This window comes from Passer domesticus, chromosome 1 (genome assembly GCF_036417665.1).
Source record: "Passer domesticus isolate bPasDom1 chromosome 1, bPasDom1.hap1, whole genome shotgun sequence".
In the NCBI taxonomy this organism is placed as follows: domain Eukaryota; kingdom Metazoa; phylum Chordata; class Aves; order Passeriformes; family Passeridae; genus Passer; species Passer domesticus.
The window spans coordinates 127,382,067-127,409,099 of record NC_087474.1 but is presented as its reverse complement, the minus strand read 5'-3'; the positions used below and the strand labels follow the sequence as shown (position 1 = coordinate 127,409,099).

The 27,033-nt window shown below is 37.1% G+C and overlaps 1 protein-coding gene across 2 annotated transcripts in view; it reads right to left on the bottom strand.

Moving 5' to 3' along the window:
• PREX2 (phosphatidylinositol-3,4,5-trisphosphate dependent Rac exchange factor 2) overlaps window positions 1-27,033 on the bottom strand; it is a 168,750-nt gene that overhangs the window by 122,469 nt on the left and 19,248 nt on the right. For both annotated transcript variants that reach the window (XM_064388503.1, XM_064388513.1), the window contains exons 2-4: window positions 2,211-2,282; window positions 2,013-2,135; window positions 40-144 (exon numbers count right to left, since the gene is read on the bottom strand). In XM_064388503.1, the coding sequence (XP_064244573.1) occupies window positions 40-144; window positions 2,013-2,135; window positions 2,211-2,282 (300 nt within the window). The remainder of the gene's footprint in view (window positions 1-39; window positions 145-2,012; window positions 2,136-2,210; window positions 2,283-27,033) is intronic.

Below are 27,033 nucleotides of genomic sequence, written 5' to 3'. Positions count from 1 at the left end.
AAAATACGAAGTTAGAGAACCAGTTCAAAGTTTATTTACCAAAAGAAATGTCCGCACTGTTCTTATTTTGTTCAGGTCAAGAAGAACTTTCTGTGCCTTCTCGTGGTTACTGCAGTACTCATCATAGATACGGAATTTCTCTTTCTGCAGAAACAAAAAGAGACATTGTTTTTCACTTGTCATTTTGATTTTTTTTAATTAATAAAACATGGAATGAACCATTGGCAAAGCTGCATAGCTAATATGGCTTTCATTCTAGAAAGTCAGCTCTTCTTCACACATTTATTATTTGAGGTCTAGCCTCAAATTATGTACAGTCTGATAGCACCACTTGGAAATTTCAAACACAGATTCATAGAAAACAAGGTTGAAAGGGATGTCAAGGATCATCTGGTCCAACCTTTCTTGGCAAGAGAATGGTCTAGACATGACGGCCCAGAATCCTGTCCAGTGGAATCTTAAATGTGTCCAGTGCTGACGAATCCACCACTTCCCTGGGGAGATTATTCCAATGGCTGATTGTTTTCACTGTGAAAAATTTTTCTCTGATGTCCAACTGCAATTTCACTGGGAGAAACTTGTACCCATTACCCCTCCTATTGTCCACGTGATTCTGTAAAATGGGAGTCTCCATCTTTGTAGCTACCTTTTAAATACTGGAACACAGTGATAAAGTCTCATTTAAGCCTTCTTTTCTCAAGTCAGTTCTCTCAGGCAGCCACATGGAACACTTCCCATGATCAACCTTGTGGCTCTTCTCTTAAACCTGTCCAGACTGTCCACACCTCTTTTGTACAGCAGTGACCACAACCAACCACAGAATTCCAGCACTAAGAAGCACTGAACAGCCAATGATAATGATTTGTTTATCTCTGCTGGTGACGCTCTTAACTGTTGCAACCCAGCATGCTCTTGGCCTTATTTTTGTGTCACAGCAGCACACTGTTCACTCATATTGAGATGGTGGTTCACCAGGACACTGAAGTCCCTTTCCACAGAGCTGAGCCCCAGCTAGGTAGATCCCAGCCTGTGCTGCACTCCTGGGTTATGCTCTCCCAGATGCAAGACCTTATATTTGTCTTTGATGAACTTCTTAAGGTTTTGCTGAAATATTTCAGAGCTTGAATTACCACAAACACAAAGGATAAAAACATACATGAAGAAAACGCAAAATTAGTGGCTAATTTGTTGACATCTATTACCCCATTTGTCTGGTAACATTTACTTTCAAATACCCATTTTTCTGCAAAGTTAAAAACTGATGTTACTCAACTTCTGTAAATTGTTTCCACTAACCATTAATAGATTTCTCCTGTCACAATGAATAATTAAAGACTTAAATAAATGAGACTCTAATGAGAGATAAGAATGAAACCTGGACTTTTTGTTAGGTCTACCACTGAAAGCAAACCAATTTGTCTTCATTTTGCAAAGCTCTGTAACAGTAACATCCTTGTTTTGCTCCAACAGGAAAAATAATACTCCTAGAAACCAATTACTACAGGACACACAAACACACTTGTTTGTAGAGGTACTGCAGTTGTTAGAAATAAAATATCTTCACAGTCCAGAACCATGGAGGTATTTGATCCAGTATATAAAATTCTTTACTAAATATTCACATTTTTGGATAGCACTAAGGGGGAATAACAAGGCAGTACTACTCTTGCTGCATGCAAACTTGTACCTCTGTCTAACACAAAGGAACAGCTTCACCCAAGTTGCAGGGCTCAGTTTGTCAGCCTGAGCTGATCTGGTGAATATAAAAATGATGGAACACCATTAGTGTCATTTAATATGTTCTTTCTTCACTGTCCTCCCATCTTTTTTTTTTTTTTTTGGACTTGACAGTAACCAAGAGGTGAACTTCGAACTTCAAAATACTTTTCATTACCCAATCAAGTCATATTTAGGCTTCATGACTCTGAATGACTTATCATCATTATAGTAATTAATAAAGGCAAAAAATTAAAGAAACATGTGAAAAAAGGCTGAAATAAAAGATAGCATACATAATTCAGAAAGCAGGTTCCAACTTCATGCTGTGCATTAGGTTCTGGCTGTAAACAATCCTCCACAAGGGACAGGAAGTTTTTGTGAACTGCAAGAATATCTTCAATATTTGAAAACAACATCTGCAAAAGAATAAAACACATATAAGTGAAATATCAGATACAAAACAGAATAAAAAATGCAATTAGGAGACTAACCTTAACTGTTTCTTCTGTGACATTTTTATCCACTTTGGCTGCAGCACATTGGATCATTCGGTGAAGAAAAGCCTGCATAAAACAAGACAAATAAGGAAAAAGTTATTTCAGGGAGACTCGAACAACTTCTGGCATGTTATGCTTTAATTTGTTTCCCAAACTGGATATAGAGCCACATCAGAATATTATTAAGAATCTCAAACAAGCTCTTTATTTATAAATCATTTAGTAGTTCAGTTATTCTAACATGATAGAAAGACCTATCTACACAGTGTTAGAAAGAGTAAAATATTAATGAAGCTGAGAAACTGAACATTCCCTGAAGTACCACTTCCATCCTGTGCTCATATTAGAATCAAGCAAGAGAAAAAAGTATTAATTTTGAAAATCTCATCTATTACTTTACAAATTGAGCACAAGGCAAGCCAAAATAAGATGCTAATTTCCAAATTAAACTAATCAGGAGATAGTATTATGTCATGTAACTTTTACCATAGCAACCAAAAGTCAGATTTCAGACGTATTAATAATCAAACTTATTGTAAGGTAAACTGGCTTAAACAACAGTCAGCTGCAGCTGGTTTTGCTTACTGAAAACTCTTCCTTCTTCCCTCCCCAAGAACATAATCCCCACAGGTCAAATGGGAAGTTAGTAATACCATCAATGAAATACCAAAATTGTAAGTTTTCTTTTATTTTATATTCAAGAACTGGATACAAAAAGAAGATGTGTACAGTAAGCAATTCCTAAAGAAATAACTATCTCATGTACAAAGAGCAGAATTAATTTTTACTAATTCATTTCATTGCAAAGATATTGGTATGTCCTAAAAAGTATCTACAAACTAGACTAAAATCTTACATTGATAATTCTTCACACAGACATGCATATTCTTCAGTCATTAAAACCTGGCACCATGAGTGCACAAATGTCATGTCTTTCATAACCATTTAGCTCCGAGTCACTGTGCATTGTACACTGTACATGAGCTCATCTAAATTCTGGCGTGGTGCAAATTCCATAAAAGAGGCAATAAATAACCCCTGTGTGGAAAGATAGCAGTCACAGCAGCCCTTTTTGCCCTCTGCTGGGACTTAAACATTTTCATTCCCAAGCAATGCTCCTTTCTCTGCTGAAGAGGACTATGTAACTGGCATTACACATTTTTATTACTGAAGAGTCAAATCTAGTTATCCAAGACATAAACTGAATTAAGTCTGGAATACTGCCAGCACACTGTATGTTTCTATCGCTCTGTACAACGATGTAGATTTTCTAGTTCATTAAACCCGTCTTTTTCCTGACTATTTGTGCTTTCTTTTTAATGTTTTACTGGTGCTAAAAAAATGCCATTAACTCATTTGCAGCAGTTAACTGATGGTGGATGACAGCCCTTTACAAGTTTCCTTGCTAAGAATAGCCCCAGGGGTTATGGCAAATTTGCTGCATGCATTATCTCTACAACCAATCCCACTAAGGGTGAAAGCCTGCATGACTCTTAGTTAAATTTTGGAAGTTTTCACTAAACCATTAAATATGCTTTAGAATCAAAGTGGAAAAAAGAATTATAAGAGCTACCTCTGAAACTCACATCTATTTTTACTATCTGTAATTTCTCTCTGTTCACATTATTTCCCCATAGACCAAACATACTGCTCATCTGCACTTATGTTATCTAAGAAGATCTTCATTTCCTGTAACTCTGAAGGAAGGTGAACATTAAGTTGGCTGATAGTGAAACTAGGAAGGAACTGAGAGCTGAGGCATTAGTTATTCCCAAGAGATTCAAGACACTAGATGGGAGTCATGAGGTCAAGAAGAGAATATATCAGCTGCAATAAACAGTTGTCCAAGCAGCACTGTCCCAGACATCACATCTGCAGAGGTTATCAAAAAATAAATCCAGGCAAATCCAAACTTTTGCAGAGCCCAGACACAAATCACTAATTAAGGTAGAGAGGCCTGGGACAACTTCAGTCCCTTCCTGCAACTTCTTGGAAGCCCCTGCAATGCCTTGCTGTGCTCATTCTGCTGGGGTAATGTAGTCATGAGGGTAGTTTTGGCCCTAAGATTTGCCACCTGTGCACAGTATTATGGAATCATAGAATGGCCTGTGGGTTGGAAGAGACCTTAAAAACCATCTAGTCCCAATTCCCCTGCTGTGGGCAGGGACACCTTCCACTAGACCTGGTTGCTCAGCACTCCATTGCTCTCCCTATCAATGCAGATTTGCTTCCTGAAAAAAACCATTGTGCTGTGTCTCAAAATCAATGAATGTAACAATTTGAATTTTTCAAGCACTTACCTGAAGTTCTACAAACTGCACATATTGCAAAATAATTGGAATAATTCACATCTCCTAGAAGAGTTAAGAGAATTAAGGGGAGCACAGGTAGGGATGGATGTGTCTACCTCCAAAACTGATCCCTTGGAGTTCAACACTTGTGGAGTGATTAATGCAAAGGATTGATGAAACCCAGGTTTCCAGGACATAAATCCCCTTATCAACTCCCTTCCTGGAGCATAGAGACACCACAGACTCCACATACATAACACCTCTGCACTAGTACTTTGCCAGGGAGAATGGACAGCCATCATCAGGCAAGAGGATGGAGAAGTAATTGCTTTTTTTTACAGTTTAAAATAACCTCAATCCAGCACTGCAACTATGAAAAGACTAATGTCTCTGAACTCATATAAACACACAGGTCTCAGAGAGGGCTGATTATTCACAAAATCTCCAGAAGTATTTAGGCATCCACTGAGGACAACCATAAGCATTTCTGCAAAAATTAGTAAGCACAGAAAAAGCAAGCAATTTGCAGACACAACTGCAAGAAGGACCCCAGCACAAAAATTACAGACTTTTAAAGGAAAATATATAAGGGTGGAGAAAAACTACCCAGGAGCTGACAGTAAATAGAAAGAAATAATTATATAAGCTTTTGAAATTATACCACTTAAGCGCTAATTAACCATAGAAAAAACACATCTCTAAAAATATAAAAGTAGAATGGACATCTCAGCCAATTTACAATTCACTAAAGAAATGGACACATTAAAAACCAAAAAATAAAAAAAACAAACCAAGTAGTCAAGAACTCCTCTGAAATAGCACTGAGTTCCTTCTAAAACTTATACCAGTACTTCAAGTATGAGACTCCAAGTCCGCACTCATTACTGAGCACCACATTAAATGAAGGAGCAAAGCAATTACAGATGGCAAGGAAACAATAGAATAGATTCTGCTCCTGAACTGACGAAACAGCTGTAGGAATCAATGGTCATACATGATTTCCATGCTTACAAAAAAAGCAAAAAACCAACAAAAATCACCAAAGTGAAAAACCAGTTCGAACCTAATACAGTTTCCTCAAACACACATGTCAGTAAACCACGATTCATCTGTGTTTGCTGGAGTATACATTACCTCTTGCTGAGTTTGCTTCAATATTCACCGACATTAGTGTAGAAGTTTCATAGCATTACATCAAACACAGAGAATAACAAATAAATCTGTGCACTCCAGAATCCCAGAGCAATGTCACATAGACAGGGATCCTCAACTTTCTCAAAGCTTTTCAAGCAGATTCCAGAATTTCCCTTAGTTCTTAATTTTCTCAACAGCAAAGAAACATGGTATAAAACAGAATATAATTCTCTAGATTTTCACCTTGTGCCACCACACATTCAACCCTGCAGCACAGGGCACACCCTCTGCCAGCCAGACTATTGGCGATTTCTCTTTTAAGAGATCTCCACACAACATTTTAGAGCAGAAGCTTGGCTGGGTACCACAAAGAGCAGTCTCAGTTTCAAAGACCAGATGAAAAGCAAACATAAATGAGGATGTTTGTTACCCACATTAAGAAAACAACATCCAGTTTAGTTCGTCAGTTTTTAGAACTGTTTATGGCAAACTGTGTCACTCTAGGAATATTCTTGAGTCACTCAAAGTGCCACCACTCCTGTCTCCACAAAGCTTGGCATTCAAATTACAAACCTAAAGCATCCTCCCAGAAACTTCACTAACACAAAATGGCATCTGCATGATCAGTGCATATCTGCTTTGGAGAAGAAATGCCCTAAAATGCTGATAAAATTCTAAATATGGAGAGTCGCATGGTAAGAAGTTTTATGATCTTTGTAAGTCTCACAAACTTGCAGATGAAAACATGGGGGTCCAACTAAGTCCTTTGGAATAAGGGAGCAACTACATAGGAAATATATAAGATAACAGTTTAGTGATAAAGTCTCCTGACTCCATTCAGGGGGACTCCATTCATATTGGGAACATAAAAATGCCCTTATTTTTGGCTGTCACTCAGGGTCCACTCCACACCACGGTGGTGTAGAGAAGAATAACTCCCCTCAACTTTGAGAAATGTGGTAAAGAATAATTTGGAGATGATTCCATGCTAATAATAGCTATGAAGCTAATGACACACTTTGTTCATCTTATCTGCAAACTGTTACATACTTTCTGTACTATTCCCTGGTCTAATTCTTTTACCCTTTTGCCTGGCATTGCAGTAACACAATACAGGAAGCAAAGGGCATGAAAATTAAACCATAAAACACTGAAAATCCAAATTCAACTAATTATAAAAGAATTTGTTCGTTATGACAAATAAAAACTAATGGTTTTGCCTGCCTGCCTGCTGATCAGCTGCCATTTTGTGAGGCAGCATTTTTTTACAGAGAACACACACTGGGTTCCTGTTATGGGGATTTTGACTTCTGGTCTTATCAAAATAAGAGTTGCATTGTTTGTTGTTTGGTGGGGGTTTTTTATTGATGGTTTCTCTGTGTTTTGTTGAAAAAACAAAACCAAACCAAAAAAACTTACTGCTACAGATAGCACAAGAAGCTGCCAACAGCACAAATGACTCTCTGACATCTGGAATGAAATCAGGGAAAACAAAGAAGTCTGCCTGCAGAAGACTCCCAGGGCACAAAGAGTTTTCGCCTTCTTTACAGATAAAAAGTGCAGAAATTATGTCAGAGCTCGTGGATCACAAAAGATAGGTAACTATCTTTCTGAAAGTAATAACCCTACTTGGGATTAAGCCTATAAATAAATATTGGGTTTTATGTGAAAAAAAAAAAAATAGTTATTTATTTTCCCCTCTGAATTCTTTTAACAGTGTTTCTACCCTTAAATCTGCACTGCCACAAACAAAACCAAGGTGAACTGCAAAAAAAAAATATGTATTTTTAATAAAGTAATTTTTTATAAGGTAATTTAGGAAAATCAGTTGAAGTGAAGTGCCCAACCTATCATAAAGCCTTCTGAATAAAGCTAGCTAGCTGTTACGGACATTAAAATTTAATACAATTTTATTTTGCACAGTGTCAAAGACAAAATCCTGTAAAGGGGCCCACTATAAGGAAATGTTTATATTTTTATACAACCTGTATCTATGATAATAACCTCATCTTCAAAAATTTAGAAATACAAATATTAAATACCTGTAGGTTCTATATTCTCTCTTTACATTCTTAATGTAACTGTGGGCATCTGGATGGTGGAAAATATTTTGGTCTTTTCACAGTATTCCAAATGATCCTAGAGAGAACACGAGGATCTGTACTTGGGAAGAAAACTGCTCTCTATCACAGCTGACTAGTCTGTTCTGGCTAATTCAGTTCACAGGCATCGAGGTAGCATTTAGCACAGCAGTTTTGCACACTATAATTAATGCACATCAGATTCCAAGTCCCAGAAGAACAGCAAGCCAGTTTTGTTGAAGCACTTTTGTTTGATTTCGCCACAAGGAGGAAAAACACAAAAATCAATAGAGAAGACTCCAGCAGCAGTAGCAGCTGTGGCAAACACTGTGTTCCTACCCTCCCCTTCCCATTAACCTGTGCCAGCAGCAGTGGCAGTAGCTGCTCAGGCTGGCTTCTGCTACTGAACAAAAGACTCTTCTTCTCTCTCCAGTGATTCACCAGCTGAGGCACCACCTGTTTCTCCCATCTTGCCTGCAGGACTGGATGAATCACAACCAGCAGCGAGAGCATCAGCCAAGGTCAGATACATTCTTTCTCCCTGCTGTACCTTCAAAGCTGGCATCATATTCCAATGCCTGTAAGCACAGAGGGAATAGATGGGCAACATCTGCAATGTTGTCTGTTCTAGCAATAATTTCTTTTCACAACCTACCCAACAATCCACTTCTCCATTCATCTGATCCTAAGGGGCATCAGTCTGTCTGAAAAAGCATCCCTGACTTAAAGTAAACATGAATTCATAAGTACACACACAGATAAAGACATTAATGCTTTGAAAAAATATGTATCTTCATAATATTCTCATACATTATTAATATGTTGACACATTTTGGGATCATCAACCCATTCTCCATCATGTATCTTCTTTTTTTCTCTATCATATCATACAATTTCTAAGAGCAGAGCAAAGAAACTTTTCCTCATCCTTCTTCAACCCTCAATCACCTTTTCTGCATTTTGAGGTCATGACGATATTTTTCAACTTCTTACTGGATATACTGTTCTTTCTTTCATGCACTGAGAGACTTTAAAGTCAGTTCCCTTCTTTGATGAGGAAGCGCCCCCTAAACACATGTTCCCCACCTCTAAAATCACCTGAGCTTTCACTTTTGATCCCTTCCTTCCTTTCAGCTCCATTGCAGATGAAAGCAAGAGATTTATAGCTGAAGTCCAGTTCCACACAGCCAGGCAGGATGTCCGATATCTCCACCCTCTTCCTTGCACTGAAGCCATTCTCAAAAAGATTTAGTACCACCTTTTCCTGGCCCAGTTCAGAAGGCATCGATTCCTTTTCTTCCCAGATGTCAAGAATCCTGCCACTAAAATAAGGATATCTAGTATCCTCATTTTGGGAACCTGTTCTGAGGACTAGCTGTGCTCTTGCTGGTCAACAGAAGTTTGGTTGATGAGTAATGATGGAGGTACTCGTGCACTTGCAGTTGAGATCATTCCAAATCTCACCAAACCAGAGGCTGGAGGTCTGGCTGGCTCACACATGCTCCTGTAATCTGATGCCACATACAGCAAACTTCTAGAAGATCACCTAAATTTTTGCTTAATTGAAATATAGCTTAACCGGAGCTTTAGTAAAAGGCTGTATACTGGCATATGTGATGTACTCCCACCTGCAACATAAGCAGAAGGCAGTTTTATGTAACATGGGTTACTGCTAACCAAGCCTTTATCCCACTAAAAATACAAACAGGTTACATTCCAATCACCAAGAGAGGTTCTGGAAGGCAAAAAAAAAGAGATTGGTCTGACCCCTATGAATTTCTGAACAGTCTGTTGGGATTGCAACAAACCGGCCAAACAAGAGGCATCCATAACAATAAACAAAATGCTTCCAGCATGCCAAGATTCCTCTTAATTACATTTCGAAGATTTTTTTGATGAAAAAAATACTCTGTACTAAAAAACATTCACATGTATGTGAAATTCCCTGTGGCAATGGTCCTGTTGGTGTATGTCATGGAGTGAATAATGTGCTGCTAATCACATAACTGGTCTTTATCCCTCAAGTTGTAATGGAAAAGAAATGACGTCTACCATTACAGCTTACCTCTCACAAAAGTCAGCTGTTTCCTGAATTTATAGAACACTAGGTTCTTGTTAGGAAATCTCAGTGAATTCAGCTGTGTCCACTACTAGCAAACCAAAACAAGAATCTAGGAAACCTCAGAACAAGTGTACATCTGGAAGTAACAGTATGTTCCTGTTATATTGTGAACATAATTAGAAAAGAATTCATATGTTTGAAGCCTTTATACTTCATACTACAGTTTCTGCTTCTTTTATTCAAGCATATCTTTCTCTGTTCAATTTGGGGGGAAAATATTGAATTTTTATTCAGTTTTTACTCACAAAATTAGGTTATTCCCAAATTTTCTTTTAAGAGGAGAAGACCAATTAGGAAGAATTCAACATTCGTAGAATATTTTTGAGACAACTCTTCAATTCTGCATAACTAATTTTATTTCTTTAAATAAATGAGTAATTTCAGGAAGTGTAAAATATGAGAAATACATGAGAGGACAAGATGAGAAACACATTTGTCAAAAATGACCCCTCCAAAAGTGTTATTTAGATTTTCTGGTTCAATGTAAGAAATTATAGCTTCAAATTTCAAAAATATTACAAGAAAGTCATCCTCTGTACATCTCCTATATCCTTCTAAAGTCCACTAACATGTCTGAAGACCAGTGTGAGTCCTTTCTGACTCAAAAATATCCACCAGAATTAAGAAAGCCATGATCTTTATCACTTATTATAAGGACGAAACCTGAAATAACATATACATCTCCACTTTCAGAATTTAAATTTAAGTATTAATTCATATTGTATATGATTAATGGAGGAAAGTTGACCCAGCACTAATGAAAACTAATTGTTTAGTCCCTCATGATTAATGCAGCTTATTAAAAAACAAGCATTTTTACATATAAACTGAGGAAACTAGAAAATATTGACAGGCAATCATAATGAAGGCCCACCAACCCCTTTTTACATGCTCAATTTTCAATACAACACTTTTTTTTCTAATATTGGAATGCACAGTCCTTAATTATGAAGTTATTTAATGTTTAATATGGCTAGAAGCTAATTAGGAATTAGAATGCTTGAGAGAGCTAAAATTTTTATTTTCAGAGTTGTATAAATAAAATGTACTCTCAAACACTGCTCATTGCCAGTTCTGCTGCCATTTGCATTTGCACATACATGCCAAGAAAAACATGAAGGAAGGAAGAATATGAAACAGCAGTTTTCTTCCCCAGTTTCAATTCTTTGCAAAGCCTGCAGGGAAGCTGAGTGAGTACAGAACTTCTAGAAAGTGCTCCCTCCTGATCACAGAAAAAAAGCTGAAACATCCCATTTAAGTTCTTTCCCAATCAGTAACAATCAGAACGCTTCCCTACATAAGGAAACATGTCTTGGATAATTCCTATTGCTTGCCATTTAAACAGGTCCATATGTGCACAGACTCATATGCAATGATGCCTCAGTTCATGCAACCATCATTTAATTAACACTGCAGTATGTTATAAGTATTTAATGTTTTTCAATTTGAACCAAAACTTTCATTTATTATACAAATAATAAAATAGAGGAGAAAAATATTGGTTTCTGAAAAATTAGATGCCAATGTTAGTTCTCTTAACTCCATTCCAAAAAGAATACAATAATATAAAATTTTAAATTATTTTACACACAGCTTCATACAAACAAAAGATTGTTATATGTCTCTATTCTCTACCCTGAGCTGGTCTCATGAATTTCCAACTGTCCATATGGTTTTGAACCAATTTCCATGAAAAAGCAATAATGAATAATATTTTTTAGACTGTATTTGATTCATGGGATACTTCAACTGTGTAAATTCAAAGAACAGTTCATCTTTTATTTCTTTACTGGTTTGATAACTATTAGAAAGAGTAGATGATAAAGAAAAATAGCTCTTTTTTCTTTATGCTATACATAAAGCAAATATCTACACATCTGTCCATCTGCTGCACATTAATTATACCACAGGATATTTACATGCTAATCACCACTTACATCCATCAAAGAGGTTCCACATCTTGAACTATACAATGATAACTGAGTACATGGTTTTAGAAAACTAAATGGAGCATCTTAATATCCAGAATAGATGGTGAACACCATTTGAATTTGTCCACATTAGCTGGATTGTCTTACTGTCAAATAAAATCCTAATTTCAAGAAATATGGATCAGGATTCTACATGCATGCTAGGGAGAAATAACCCCTCACTCATTCACAGGCTATACTTCTCTCACTGGTCCTTTCTTTTCTCCTTTTGCTATTCAAGCACAGGCCCTTTTTTTGTCTTATGTAGGTTTATGGCCTGTCTTTGGCTTTGATGAGTTCCCAGCATAATTGCACAACACACTGCCCTGTCTGGGAAGCATGTGTTCCTCAGGAGCACAGACTGCATGGCTGTTTTTGTCCTTTTCATTCATTTTTATACAGAAACAGAAGGCAAAACCTGATTTCAATATCATTTGCTTTGCCTTCTTAATGAAATTTTTCTTTGAATGTTGGGACCCTAAGATGACAGTTTATTATTAACTTTTCCTGAAATAAGAGCATCATTTTTTTAGGCTGTAATCAAAAGCTTTAAACCATCCTCTGGTTGAAGCAGAGAGAAGTGGGGATTTTTTGTTTTAGATACTGAACCTGTGAAAACACTACAAGGAGACTGTCATGCCCAGTCATTCCATGGGGACAGTCTGAAGGGCCACCATTTAAATTAAAATAAGAATATTCAGCAGTCACAGCATCATGCAAACCACCCTCCTCACCAGACCACTTGCACCATAACTGCAGACAAGCACAAACAGAGCACACTGGTGGCAAATGCCATCTGTAAATACTCAACCAGAGTTTGACAGCACTGAATACTACTCATACCAGGACACACTGCTGCTTACCAAAACACCCACGTTGATTCCACTGTCTGAAGTCTCACTAAGTCTTTCTACATAAGGTCACATAAGCAAATGGAACATTTTTTTATTCAATTTTTTTACTTCATGCATTAATTTGTTGTGAGCAACATCCTTTCAGTTCCCATTCTCCGAAGTAAAAACAAAGAATTGTCTAAACCATTCAAAGCTCCAGATACTAGATTTCTAAGAACAACACAAGGGAACAATGGTGTTAGTGGGACCAGGAAATCAAGAAACCATAAATAAAGATCAAATATTGTTTTCCAGCATCTTCAATAGTTCTGGATCCTGCAGTCCATGCTTCCTCTGGATGAGGAAATGACGTCTCTGCAGGTTTTCCTTGTTTCCATAACAGGCTACTATAATTTGCCATACAGGGGCCAGCCAAAGGCACTGCACTTGCAGACAGTGAGCTATGCAGAGGTTCATCTGAACCATCATGCAGAGGTTTGGGCAATAATAAAAGCTACTGTGAGCACAGTCTCATTTCTGGACCACAAGGTACTGCTTCTCCACTAGGAAGCCTGACTTATCCCTTTTAAGGAACAGGTTACGGGTGCCACAGCTTCTGGATGGCACAACTCATCCGAGCCGTGGGACTACCTGAATGTATTGGTAGAGATGGCTTGGGAATGAAGGTAAAATAGCTTCAGGAGCAGATCCACAGCTATGGAGTAGCTTTAAGAAGAGACCCTACATCATGTTTGAAAGTCTTCAGACTCTACACCATCCTTACAGAAACACCTTCATCTTCCTTCTTCACTTACATCCTGCATGTAGGAATGAGAGGGAGCAAGCAAGGGGTGAGGTCAGGGCAAGATGCTCTCTCTACTAGCACTATTCCAGGTGTTCAGTTTTCACATTTATATCAAAAATCTAGGAAGAAAAAAATTGCATGAGGATGAGTTCACTTTAAATTATGAAGTGCAAGCCCAGACAAGTAACTTCACACATACTAATGAAGCAGATACTACACTAACTAATTCTGTCAGAAGAAGATGAAAGAAAAGCAGCTTGCTTGGTCTTTCAGGCTTTATCTCATTTTCTCCAAACTGCCTGTTAAAAATTACTAATTGCTAAACTCTGATTTTTTCCAGCAGCATGTGAAAGAAACTGGGATAAGAACAGAGTGAGGTTGCCAAAGCCACAGTTAGAAACTTTCCACAGGCTTTTTTTTTTAGAAAAAACAGAGTTACATTTCAAAATATTTTTCTAGCCTCTTCTACTGTGAAGATTGCAGTGCAATAATTTACAGAATGGATGCTATCTCTATAGATAAACAAAACCATCATTCACAAGAGATTTGACCTTAACCTTCCATCCCAAAATAGTATGGCCAATTACATAGCAGCAGCAGTCCACATCCTTAAAATATCTTTGACTGAATTATGGAACTAAGTTCTAGTCTTGACTTCTCAAGTTTGCTACAGACTGCAACTAACTAAAAGAATAAAATATTCAACTAAAACAAACAGCTATGTTTGTCAAAAAATAAATTCCAGCAACTAAATGGTGAAGCAGAAGTATGTACTCTTGAATTTGTTGCTCTTGTTAAAAAGAAGAGCTCGAAAAAATGCACAAACTGAACTTATCATTACATCAACTTAAGCAATAAACTAAAAGCTTCCAGGAAGTTTATCATCCTGTTTGCTGACTATAATTTGGCTTGTTTTGTTTGGATACCATGTTCCTGTTCCTTCCCTCATGTCCTCCAAATCAGGCGAAAGCACTGAAACCTCACTGCCTATACTCCAAACATTTACCCAGCTCGTATATTTTGTGCTATAGGGCAGAAAGAGCTCCCTACCTTCCCTCAAATCTGAGGGAAAGAGAAAACTGTGGCTCATTTGGCTAAAGAGGGGTAACAAAAACATATGTCAAAAAGTATCCTAAACATACTGGGCATTTACCGACCCAAGCCAGTGCAAACATTTAGGTAACAGGATGTTAGTTTGATACATTTTCATTTAAAGAGAAAATCACTGTGGGTCCAACAAACAAGAAGATTTAATGTTTACAAGAAGAGGACCATTTGTCGGATGTTATGATATATTTTAATCCTATTTTTAGCATCATTTTTATGGAATTTCCTTTCCATTAATACTCTACCAGAATTGCCAGCAGCAAATATACAGAAGAGCACAAATCCAAAATACAGTGTCAGCACTAATATTGTCACTATCATTTCTGTGACAAGAATAACTCATTGATGACCAACATGAGCTACTGCTCACTACATAATTGATATTTTCCTGTAACTTAAGTGGTTTTTTTTTTTTAAATCTGTTCTGTGTCTGGAATAGTGGGGTTATATCTACCACACAAAATAACAGAAAAACTTAAATCTTACCCATGATTTTAAAAGCCCTCTCTCAGTGATCACTTCAAAGCAACAACTTTTGAAATACAATAGTCATCACAGAAAATTGTGCTCCCTTTTGTATTTGATAAATTGGCTGAACAACGTGAGTTCAAACATTAGCATGAGATAAAAACTAATTTTGTGTTAGGGAACATTTCCTTTCCCCCTTTGCAGTCTCTGCCATTATCTACAAAGCACAGTAAGCACACATCACATTTTACTCTCTGTAATTAAACTCAGCATCCAGGACTAATATGAGTGAACAGAAGATTGATAACATGCAAATATTGCACAGAACCCTTTCGATCCCTGAGTGGACAGGTATCCATATAAAACAGAAATACAACAACCATTGCAACAGAAAAGCCTTCTAGAGATGCCTTCAGTCAGTGTTAATGACATCATGATAAAGTCTTAGAGCACAGAACTGTCCCACCTGAGGATGGAAACTTCCAGATGAAAAATGTCCTAAGGAGGAACACAGGTCACAGGATCCCTTCTGGAAGCACCATAAAGCTAAGTCTCATTTTCCAAAAGGATGGCTGACATCCAGATATTGTTTTTCAACTATCCTTTCAGACAGCAAGGACAGTTCTTTTTCAGTGTCATTCAAAGAAATAAACCAAAGGAAAAGAGCACAATTTCCTGTCTATTTTTAAAAATCAGAGTTCACCTAAGGAACAAAGGTGGGTGGAGCCCCAACATTACTGTGTCCTTCTAGACAAGAGTAAGTGCATGGAATTAGGCAAGATTTAGATTTATTTTCTGACAGAAAATAATAAAAAATAAAAAAATTTTTAGAAATCTCTATGTGCAGAAAAGTTGAGCCAAACTGAAGCCAAATCCCCAGTGAAGATAGAGCTGCTCTTGGCTGAGTTATGCCTTAGGAGCTCAATACATCAACACACTTTTGAGGCCAGTGCAAGGAGTATTTGGAGGATTCAATCACCAAAGCCATTTCCTGGTCATCTTGTATTATCAAGTTTTGGTGTACTTTCAAACAGAAAGGGGTCTTAGCCATGGGCCTTTTTCATAAGCTAAAGCATGAAAAGGATCAGATCAGCAACAAGATCAGACTGAGAAGTCAACTGGAAATACACATCCCATCTGTCACATAGCCTGTATGTAAATGAGTAAAAGTGAATGGCATGGCTTTACACAAATACATACCTGTGCAACAAACTATGTTCAAGGAAGCAGGACTAAGTCATTCTCTAAATACCCTCCAATAATCTGTATTTTTATTTTCACTTCCCAAACCAGACATGAATTTGAAAAGATTGCATAACATGCTCCCTTCCAGCAAATGGATAAGTATGTTATAACTGCACAGTGTCTCTTTTTGTCAAATTTCTTCTGCATATGAAAAATTCCCACAGCAAAATTCTGAATTACAGCATACTGTGAAACCAGAAGGGTTTCTGAATGTACCTTGCACAAGTCTCAATGCAGTGTTGTCAGTCTGGCAGCTATCCCAAAGCTACTTGACATTCTTCATTTAACCAGCATGCAAAGATCTGGTAATTTCTCAAACAAAGGAACAAGCAAAGTTGTCAATAGACATGACTCCTGCTCCTTCACAATCAGATTCTTACAGGGTCACCCCAGACTACCATATCAGGGAATTATATGAGATCAAATAATAAAACAAATCTCTCTTCTTCCTGAAGTGTTCAGCATTCATTGGAACTAAATGTGTGCCTTCCTTCCCCTCACAGCAAAGGAGAAAAATAAAATATCTGATTGCTTATTGCATTTGCCCTGTTCAGTTCATTTCCTTGTTAAAGTAGGAACTGAGGCAAAGTTTTGCTCTTATGTCTGACAGAGTGAGAGTTCCATGATCTAGATCTAACTCTTAAAGTTCACATCTTGTGTCCCACAGAGTCCTTTTCAGGAGCAAACCAGACTACTGTTTTTCCATGGGATCATACAATATAGTACAGGACTGGCAGATTTGGCCTCCTAAGGTCCAAAACCTCTTCTGTATTCAGTGGGAAGTCATTACATAAGGCTGATTATGATAATTCATAGTCTGTGAGCTTGCTGAGCTTTGGGCTATTTAAAACTTTTTTACATTAGGCAGCAGGATTTTGTAATTCTGCTAAATTAATGAAGTCTGAATGAGCTTGACCTGCAGTACTGAACCAGTGGGTTCAATGTTCATGTGAAAGGTCCTGCGATCTCCGGAAGAAAACTTATCAGCAGCTCCTTCAGGTTATTTGGTCTCAAAATTTCCAGGGCTGTTAAATCTGCCCAAAGGTCTGATGTGTCTAGTTTTTGAGATTCCTGAGCTCTAGAGACAAGCCAAGTAGACACAATCCTTCCAGCTCCTATGTTTAGACTATGTATGTGCTTTGCAATCCCCATGAACGCCAGTGGATTAATTTCTGACCGCAGGAAAACATCCGCAGCTTTACTGTTTGTGTCTGTTTGGAGCCAGTGCTGCAACAACTTTGATAGGCAGGAGGACCTACATGTCTGCTTTTGCCTTGCTTCCATGAAGCAAGTCCTGCTCTCAGCAAGAAACTGCATGTCTGGTCACTGATTTTTGGCAAAAAATTGACTTTGCAAACTGATAAGGGTCTTTTCAATGTTTATCCTGCAACAAATTCTGTTTATTGACCACTTTATGAATAAATCAGAAGTTGCTAAAGCTGACTTTTCACCGTGTGTATGCATAGAGGATTACCACTGTAAAGGGCTCTGTCAGCAGTGTGCACACTCAGAGGAGCTGATAAAGAGTCAACTACATCGACTGTTATCAGATCCGCTACCATGCTAAATAAAATCAACACTCTTTAAGTACAAAATAACAACAGGAGTTCTAGCAATTTAAAAGTAACCTGGAACTTCCAAGAAAGACAAATACCTGGGTAACAACAACAAAGACTTCAGAAGCTCAGAGCAGACTTCCTACCTAGTCAGATATTTACGTTTAAGAAATAATAACCATTAAGCACTTACTTTAGAATTCACTTATGTAACATATTAAGACTTCTTCATCAATTAGTTTAAATAAGTCTTCCAAAGAAGTAAATAGTACAAGGAGGCAGGAAAAAATGTCTATGGATGGGATATTAGTACTATATCCTCTATTACAAAACCCAAAATACCAAAATTTGCAAAGTGGAATATTTTCTCACTGGCTAAATCTAACCTACATGGATGCTAGATTGTCAGATTATATGAATTAAAATGCACTGTTTCAAATGAGGAGCCCCTATAAGTAAAACTAGTCCGGCTATGATTTAACTAATGCATAATTAGGAGGGTATTTTGTTCCAGGTTTTTGATTTTCTAGTACTGTCACTGTTGTATCTAACAGGTTTGTGCCCTTGTTTGGCCTTCCTAACAAATCAGATATTCCATCTTCATGGTTCAGTCCTACTCCTGTAGATCTCATCTATCAGATGAACCTCAGGTGAAAATAACTGAATTCAGCCACATGTTTTCAATAAATGTCATGTTAGCCATTTAAAGTATGTTATCTGCATGATGTTACAGCAGACTATAGTAGACAAAAAGTAAAGTGTCAGTGCTAGATTTTGTTAGAATATTGACACTCTGTCACAAATGAACTGAACAGTAATGCCTTTTTGGAATTTGGTTTAGACGGCTATGAAATTTCAGAACATATGCTAAAGTTTCTTTACATGGACCTGACTGGGTTCTTACTGGGTTGGAACTTCATGATCAAGCTGCTTTGCTAATTTGGTATACTGGTCATTCACTTCTATGAATGGAAAAGATAGAATCTATTACTGAAATATATTCTTCAAATGTGAACTGTCAGCCAAGTTTGCAAGGCAAAATCCAGCATCAATATTTTACTCTTTTTCCTTATCCATAGGACTGTATGCTAAAGATATCAGATTCGAGTCTCCAAAGCTCATAAAATTGATGGCTAATTAGATATTTGGGATGCATAAAGCACCCACATTATGTGCTTTTTCCACATAATTTAATGTAGTATTCTGGAAATAGAGTAACCCCCAGTAGAGTACATTAATCTAACTAGCATGTTCCTACCTTTCCCCCCGCCCCCAATCAAAACACATTAGACTGTACAAGCTTTCAAGGTCCAACACTTTCTTCTACATACTATGAAAACAAGACCCTGACAAACGTTTCATTCAATTTCACTCAGAGGGTTAAAAAAAAAAAAAAAAAAAAAAAAGGAAAGACCTGGAGAAAGCAGCCAGAACAATAAGGATGCGCTGATGCAAGCAGGAACCCAACCCCTTTTTTCCATGTTAGAAGAACAAGAACACTCCTCTCAAAGAGGCTTTAGGTCAGACACCTCAAAAGCAAGGGGCTGGTAGCTAACACTCCTGGCTGAAACAATGTCAAGGACACACTAGAGCACACCCAGTGTTTGTGATTCAGTATCAGGGAACTAGTATTTCTATCCTCTTTCACGCATTAGTCAATCACGTTGCAGTTTGAAAACAATGTAGAGTTCCAGATTAAACTTTAAAGATTATCCAGGTTACATCTTAAAAGTAAAATACTAAGTCATAGGGGAAAAAAAATCAAACAAAAAAATCCTTAAATTATTTAAGGCTTATGAGCCATGCTTTTAGAAGAACGTGCAAAGCCCCAGAGGGATAAACCTTAGATTGTGCTTTTCCTGGTTTCTGCTTGTCCCTCCTTCTTTTGGTTGTTGGGGAAGAGGGGGGGAGTGTTTTTTGTTTGGTTTGGGGTTTGCTTTTTTTAGGTTTTGGCAATACAAGTGCAAAAACCATCAGCTTCAGAATAACTGGAGACCAGTAATTATGTCCCTCATCTAGACCTATGGAAACACATTAGTAATAACAAAATGAGCTTCCACAACTTATTTACAACATTCAGTAAATTTTTCAACATATTGTATCTGTAGAAGCTAGAAGTGAAAAAGGAGTGCTGTAACACATCCGTGAAAAAAAGCACAACTGTGTATGTAAAATCAACCGGCTTTCTTTGCAAAGAAAAGTGAGTCTGCAAAGATGCAATTAAAAGTCTTAACTTTCCATGAAGGAAAACCAAAACTGAGAGGACTAAAGCCACAAAATCATCAAATCCACTTATGTGGACTTATGTTCATCTGGAATACTTATTAAGGCCCATATTCCTGTAACAGACCCACATAAATGTAAATATACACCAGTATGAAGCCCTAGGTGCCTAATAATTCCAGATTGTACAGAACACAGACACAGATCTGCAGCAAAATAAACTGGAAACATCACATGTATTCACCTTCTCCACAGAATTTCAAAAAATCACACAATATTACATTGATGATGTAACAGATTGTTAAACTTCAGCGCAATGGCTAAATGGGACATGTCTGCTCCCTAGCTCCACACAGCTCTCTGCAAGTAATGATCTTATAAATTCCTAATTTTTTTTAAAAAGCCAGAACATAACAAACAAACAAACAAAAAGTTAGTGCATAGTCAATGGCTGTACAAGAAGATTTCCTGATTTTCTTGCAGGAAATAGGGCACATTGCTGTCTCGGCTACCTTCCGCCTCAACTGCGGAACCCATTCTTTCATTTTCTTAAGCCTTAAAAAAACAAAGCAAAAAGAGTATTCAAACAAAACAACAAAACAAAATAAACAAACAAAAAAGAGCGGAAGAAAACCAAAAGCATAGCCTTCCTGAAAAAATCATCAACTACACAAGGTTTTCCCCTCCTGCAGGAAAGATGAAAAAGCAAAAACTATATGACAACTGTTAGTATTACCACTTAGTATGCAAATGGAAGAAAATCATCATAATGTCCACAATTTACCTGGGGCTAGAAACTTGAAAGCACTCTTACCAATCTAGATGAATAATTTTTAGCAAAGTGTTTTAAAACCCATACAGAATTGAATTTCCATTAGTGTCCAAGTTTTTCAGAAGCACACAACTTGAAAACCTTCTTTTTACACTTATTTTTCAGTGTTCCTGCATTCTGTGCAGGAAAAGGCCCATTTTGGAGATCAGTTAATTCTTGCAACATCAGGATTAAGTTACTTCTATGTATTTTCTTTTACAAAATTTGTAGCAAGTCTGAACTGCAGAACTTGCCAGTCTACTTCTTACCAATTGTAATTTTTTTTCCTTTAAACTGCATGAAATATACAATAGGTAAAGTATCACACATTTCTCATAGACACTTCTGTGAGGTTTTGAAGGGAATTTTATATGAAGTTTTTTGCTTTAGAAATTAAAATATAACTAAGCAAGGTTTTGGGATATGACAATTCTTAGGTCGTGAACTTGGAAATATCAAGGGTTTCCTTTTCTTCTTTATAACTACGAAGAATTAAAAAAAAAATAGGTCAGAGTCATGAACTTATATTATAGTACCAATTAACTGCTTCCACAGAACAGAGGGAGCACTGGCTAGAATGGTGGTCCATTCCTAAACTTACAGATAACAATCCTATAGACACCAGACCACTGTGGGTTACATTTAGCATATGATATAGCAGAAAGAGATGCTCTGTAACTCTAAAAAAAAATATAACCATGGTGATAATTTTCTCCCAGTTACAACACAGGCTCATAGAATCATAAAAAATCATGAAGTTTGGGAAAGAGCTCCCAGGTCACTGAGTCCAACCCTTGACCAAACACCACCCTGTCAATTAACCACACCACTAACTGCCACATCCAGGTGTCTCTTGAACACTTCCAGGGATGGTGACTCCAGCATTTACCTGGGCAACCCATTTCAATGCTTAACCACCCCTCTACTGAAGAAATTCTTCCTGAAAAAGCACATTGATCTAACAAGATATGTAATGTCCTTCCATTTTTCCCCATGTATTCTCAGTCTCAAGAATTAAGGGTCCATAAGGCTTTGAAATACAACTTTTTGGTGATGATACCTGTGAGAAGCCGTTTTGAGACTACTGCTGAATCTCACGGTCTTTCTAAGAACAATTCACACAAAGTTCCCAGGAAAATATCATCTAGTGCAAGAGCAAATTAAATTGAGATATGAAGGTTTTCTTGAAGATAGTTAAAAATTCAAAACATAGTACATCTATTCATCCTACAAACAACAAGAAGAACATACAGGAAAGAGCTGCCATTGCAATGGGAAGATTCACCATTTGCCTTCTCCACACAGTAGAGGAATGAGAAAAAAATCAGGTTAGGCTTGAAATCGCCACTCACAGCAGGTCTATGATCACATCCAGGGAGCCAGGCATCAGTTCAGACACAAAATTTATATAAAAATTGGGGAAGTCTATAGTGGATTATTACTGCTTCTATTTTCTTTTTTATATTACTTTTAAAATGTCAGTATTAATGAGATTTCTTCAAAAGTAAGAACTTGCTATGACCTTCTTAACCAGCACAGAGCTGTATTTTCTAAGAGCAATGTCAAATGATGACTACAATGCTCATCTGTCCTATAAAGAGCCAGTAGTTGAGAATTCCCTCAATATGCTTCACAGATTTCTGACCTGCATACACCAATCCCTTCAACAGCTGATCCCTTATCACAGATGATCTCTCAAATCTGAAGCTGTGTGTTTGTTTTCTCAAGACCAGCACAGCCAGTGCCTATCTTTGATTTTTTTATAGTTTATTAAAATATTCTCAAGTACTAATGCTTCCTACTTCCTTCTGATAATAATAGGATCTCTTGCTAGATGGTGTTATCTCACAAAGTTCTCCTTTGCAGGAGAACTCACAGGTTGACGCAGAAAGATAGTGCTGCCAAGAGACACATACATATATATATATATTTTATATATATTAAAAAAAAATTAAGCAAATGAAGGAGTTGAAGGTATATTACTGTTGCTTGTTGGTAATATCAGTAAGTGAAGTTGCCATTACTTTCCTTATAAAAAATAATTTTTATGCTCCCTTTCAAGCAAAAGAAGAAAAACCATGATAAATTATTACCACCTCAGAACCAAGGGAATTTGTAGCAAATTTGTTCAAAGCACATTTTTATCAATATCTATTATGTAAATACCTTAAATCCTAAGGTCACCATCATCTGTAATACCTATAGTTAATTGTTAATTCGTAAGCACATACAAACCAGATATTTCAGAGTTAGAAATGTATTGTGTTCCTAGAAACAGGTTCTATCAGGAAGCAAATCACTGAACTTAATGAACTATGTGGAGGAATTTACCCACTGAGCAGTATATTTAAGAGTGCTTTTAGTCAAAAAGAGTAAGAAAAATTACAGAAAGGAGAGGAAATGCATACTTACAAATGCTAATAATATGCCTGTGGACCAAATTAAAGACAATAAGTTTAAGCATAAATTTGGACTTCCTTCATTTACTGTAGCAAGAACTGTATCCCAGCCCTCCAAGGCTTGGTGCTTGTGAAGACCATGATGATCAGGAACAGAACTTTCCTCATTGCCTGTAGAGCACAGGAATTCTATGCTGGGGACATCTGACAACAGCTTTCTTTGGATAAGACACATACACCTGGAAGTCTGTCTGTAGGAAATGCCTGACACATACTGGTCTTATCTCTAAATCACATTGAATTTTAAAGACATAGTCTTCAGACTTTCTGGACCATCTTAAAAAACCCATTGCTTCATTCAAAAGCAATGAAACTCAGTCTGGGGAATTAAAGTATTCCTTTAATGAAACTGTGTCATCATCAAGAATAAGCAACATTCTTTCTCTCAAATTCTTGGGTGGTACAGTAAAAAAGAGTTTAAGAGGTTGAAAAATTTCAAAAACATGAAAATATAAAATTTTGTTCCCAAACCTATAGGTACAAAACTAGGTAATCCGTGTAGCACTGCAAAGAGTTACAACTTTTTGAAGCATCAAGAGGAAAAAAAATGTTGCACCAGAATTTGTCTTTTACTTTACATTTATAACTATCAAATCATATGGCAATGAAACAAAGAAAAGAAACATTTTTTCAAGTGCCATGAAGCAATGGAAAAAAGATCCCCAAACAATTCTGGATGTACACAGCCTAATTTTTTGAAAATGCAAAAAAATGGTAAAATTCTGTAAATGCCATTGGATTTTGTGGTAATAAAAAATTCAAGTAATTTTACTATCACACAGAGCTTCATAAATTAATGCATATGGTTCCAAAACCCTCTGACATTCAATTCATGACTTATGGCAGGTGAGGTGCAAGACATTGCATTTCAAATATATTAACATGTTTGAGACAACTTTAATACATCACATCTGGGGGAAAAAAAACCCCAACAAACCTAACAAAAAAACCCCTCCTAACTCCAAAAATACCCTCCTGAACTTTAATGGAGAGAATGGAGAACCATTACAGCCCAAATTGTATCAGAAAGGAAAATGCCAAAGCATAATTATTTTTAATTAGGTTCCACTAACAATGAAAACACTTCTTACCACTTGAAAAACCACAAAAAATAATATTCTAATCATCATCGCTCAGGGCACTGTTGTAAGCACTGTTTTGTTTTCATACACTTTTTGGGGTCCTTTTTCCTAAGTATCTTTTCTACTGGTTGCAAATAATTTAAATACCACCTCTCAATTGTACTTTAGTACAGCTGAGTATATTCAAGGACTAAACAAACAGCTACACAAATATTTTAATTATGAAGGCTTGTTTCCATTTTTAAGCATCACAAGAAACTGCAGACAGCTTAGTGCAACAGAGGGGAAGAAGAATGTCCTCAGACAGCAATAATAAACAAACACCCTTTTATTCTGCTCAGACCTAGTAACGATTGGGCACGACAGTACTTAGCTCATCCTATGAATTTAGATCACTAAGATCTTTTCTTCTAAGTCATCATCATCTTTAATTCCTTGAAATACTTAATTTTTTCTCATGCACTGAACCCATAACTGTGTCACCCTTGAATGTTTCCGACTGCAGTTTGGAAGAAGTTTGGGACCCTTTACCTACCAGCCAGTGGGATGTCAAGCTCAGAAGACAAAAATGAATCTTTGGGGGCTGTAATTGCATTTTACAAAATGACTGAGACCTAAATTAACCCAGCATTTGACTGTATACATCAACAAGCCACAATATTAGAGAAAAGCAGCATTTCAAGAGAGTCTGCTACTTACATGTCTAAGTACAGTACAGAAAAAAATCTGCTCACTTTCCTACCTCTACAAAACCTATTCAAACCAGCAAGGCAGTGACAGTACATGAGAGGATTATTTGCTCACATACAGAAAGAGCTAGTAAGCAAATTAATTTTCTAAGTCATACAGACTTTCATCTTTAGAGCATTAACAGCTTGTAAGCGGGAAGACCTTTTGTAATATTTTCAACTACCCACAGAGCTCTTTCCTTACTGGAAACAGTTGTCTTCCAATTAAATTTTCAGTAATTAACATAATTTGGAGTGGGGGAAAACAGCCAGCCCACAAATTAAAAATTTCACAGTTCTAATTAGAGATGGACACAAAAATGTTACATGTGAAAACAGGTATGGATAGTTTTCAAGGTTAAAAAAACCCTGACAAAAAGCTGATTACAGTCACGCCGATCATTGCAGCTTTATTCTAAACCTTGCACAGTTTTTTCTTTACAGAAACAACAGCCACACAGCCCATACTTCAAACTGAAATCACATTAATTAGCTAGGCAGCAAAGTTTCAAAGCATACCAAATGCTTACTAGAGCCCACTCTGCCATTGTGTTTAGCCTTGAAAACAAGTCGTGATGAGGGAAATCTACATGATAAGCATACTTCAGCTACAGCAAAAAGGTTTTAGTCTGCCTAGAAATTGGCAACCGCTGGCTGTGTTTTCTATACTTTATGTTATGTTTCTCTGCTCGCTGGAACGAATTGGCTGCTATGAATGAAAAGAAACTTTGCATCTAATCAGTGGCATGAATTTAGACTGAAAGCTGCTGTGCAGGACTTCTATGAAAAGTCTGGGCCCTCTGCCATCCTTGTGCTTGTGAATGAAGCGGCGTGAGCCACATGCCCTGCTCCTCCTCCCCCCCAGCTGGGGCCTTTGCCCTTCCCTTTGCTGGGGGGACTGGGGAACCAGCCCTTCCCTGCGAAACCACCATGACCCAGAAAGGCATTCAGTGCCATCAATGCATTGCTTGAGAGATCTCAGCTGCGCCCTCCATCCTGCTGCTTTCACTCCTGGTTTCTAAATCAACTCCTGAGCCAATGGTGAGGGAGCCCCCCGTGCTCATTCCCTTGATAAATGGGCCCCTAAACTGATCTCTGACCTCCCTGCATACTTTTTCTAAGTTACTGCTGACCCCAGAGGCTCTGCAGCCCACTGTCCTTAAAGGTTTGATTTTGAGTTTGTGTCAGGACATACAGATCGAGAAGAAAAAACAAACCCATGACTTTATTACCATACAATTACACTAACACCAAAATCCCATACAATTACTCTACCCCTCTAGGAGCAAAATCCCCATTCTATTCACTCATAAGGACTACCATATGCTTTTGATTGAAGTACTACATCCAGTGAGTTTTCAGGACATACAAAACAATATAAAATCTATCAGCTAAATAAAATTTCACATTTTTTTCAAAATTAGTAATAGATGTCCTACTTAACAAATAAAGTTCATAACACACTAAATTTTACATATTAACTATCACTGCTATTAAGTAATTCATGTAATTAACTTCAGAGCTGAGTCAGACTTGGAATACATGCTATTAAAAAATTCAAAGAATAGTCACAATATCTGTTTCAGATGTGTATTTGTTTAGTTCTCTTCTACAGTCTTTATGCTCAAATAGTGCTTAGATTGACTTCAATAATGCACCTATCAAAACAGTTTTAAATACATACTTAAAACAGTAGAACTGCAAAATGCCATCTTTTTCTGCGGAATACTACATTAATGGTTTTCTTCCATTTAAAATACTAATATATTAAGGTGCCTAGCACATAATTCAAGCTTATCACTTCAGTTTTCAAAATCTTCTCTATATAATATCCATAAATCTTCTCTATCCATCATATCCATGTTTTCCCACTCCAGAACTGTTCTTTGTCTACCCAAAGAA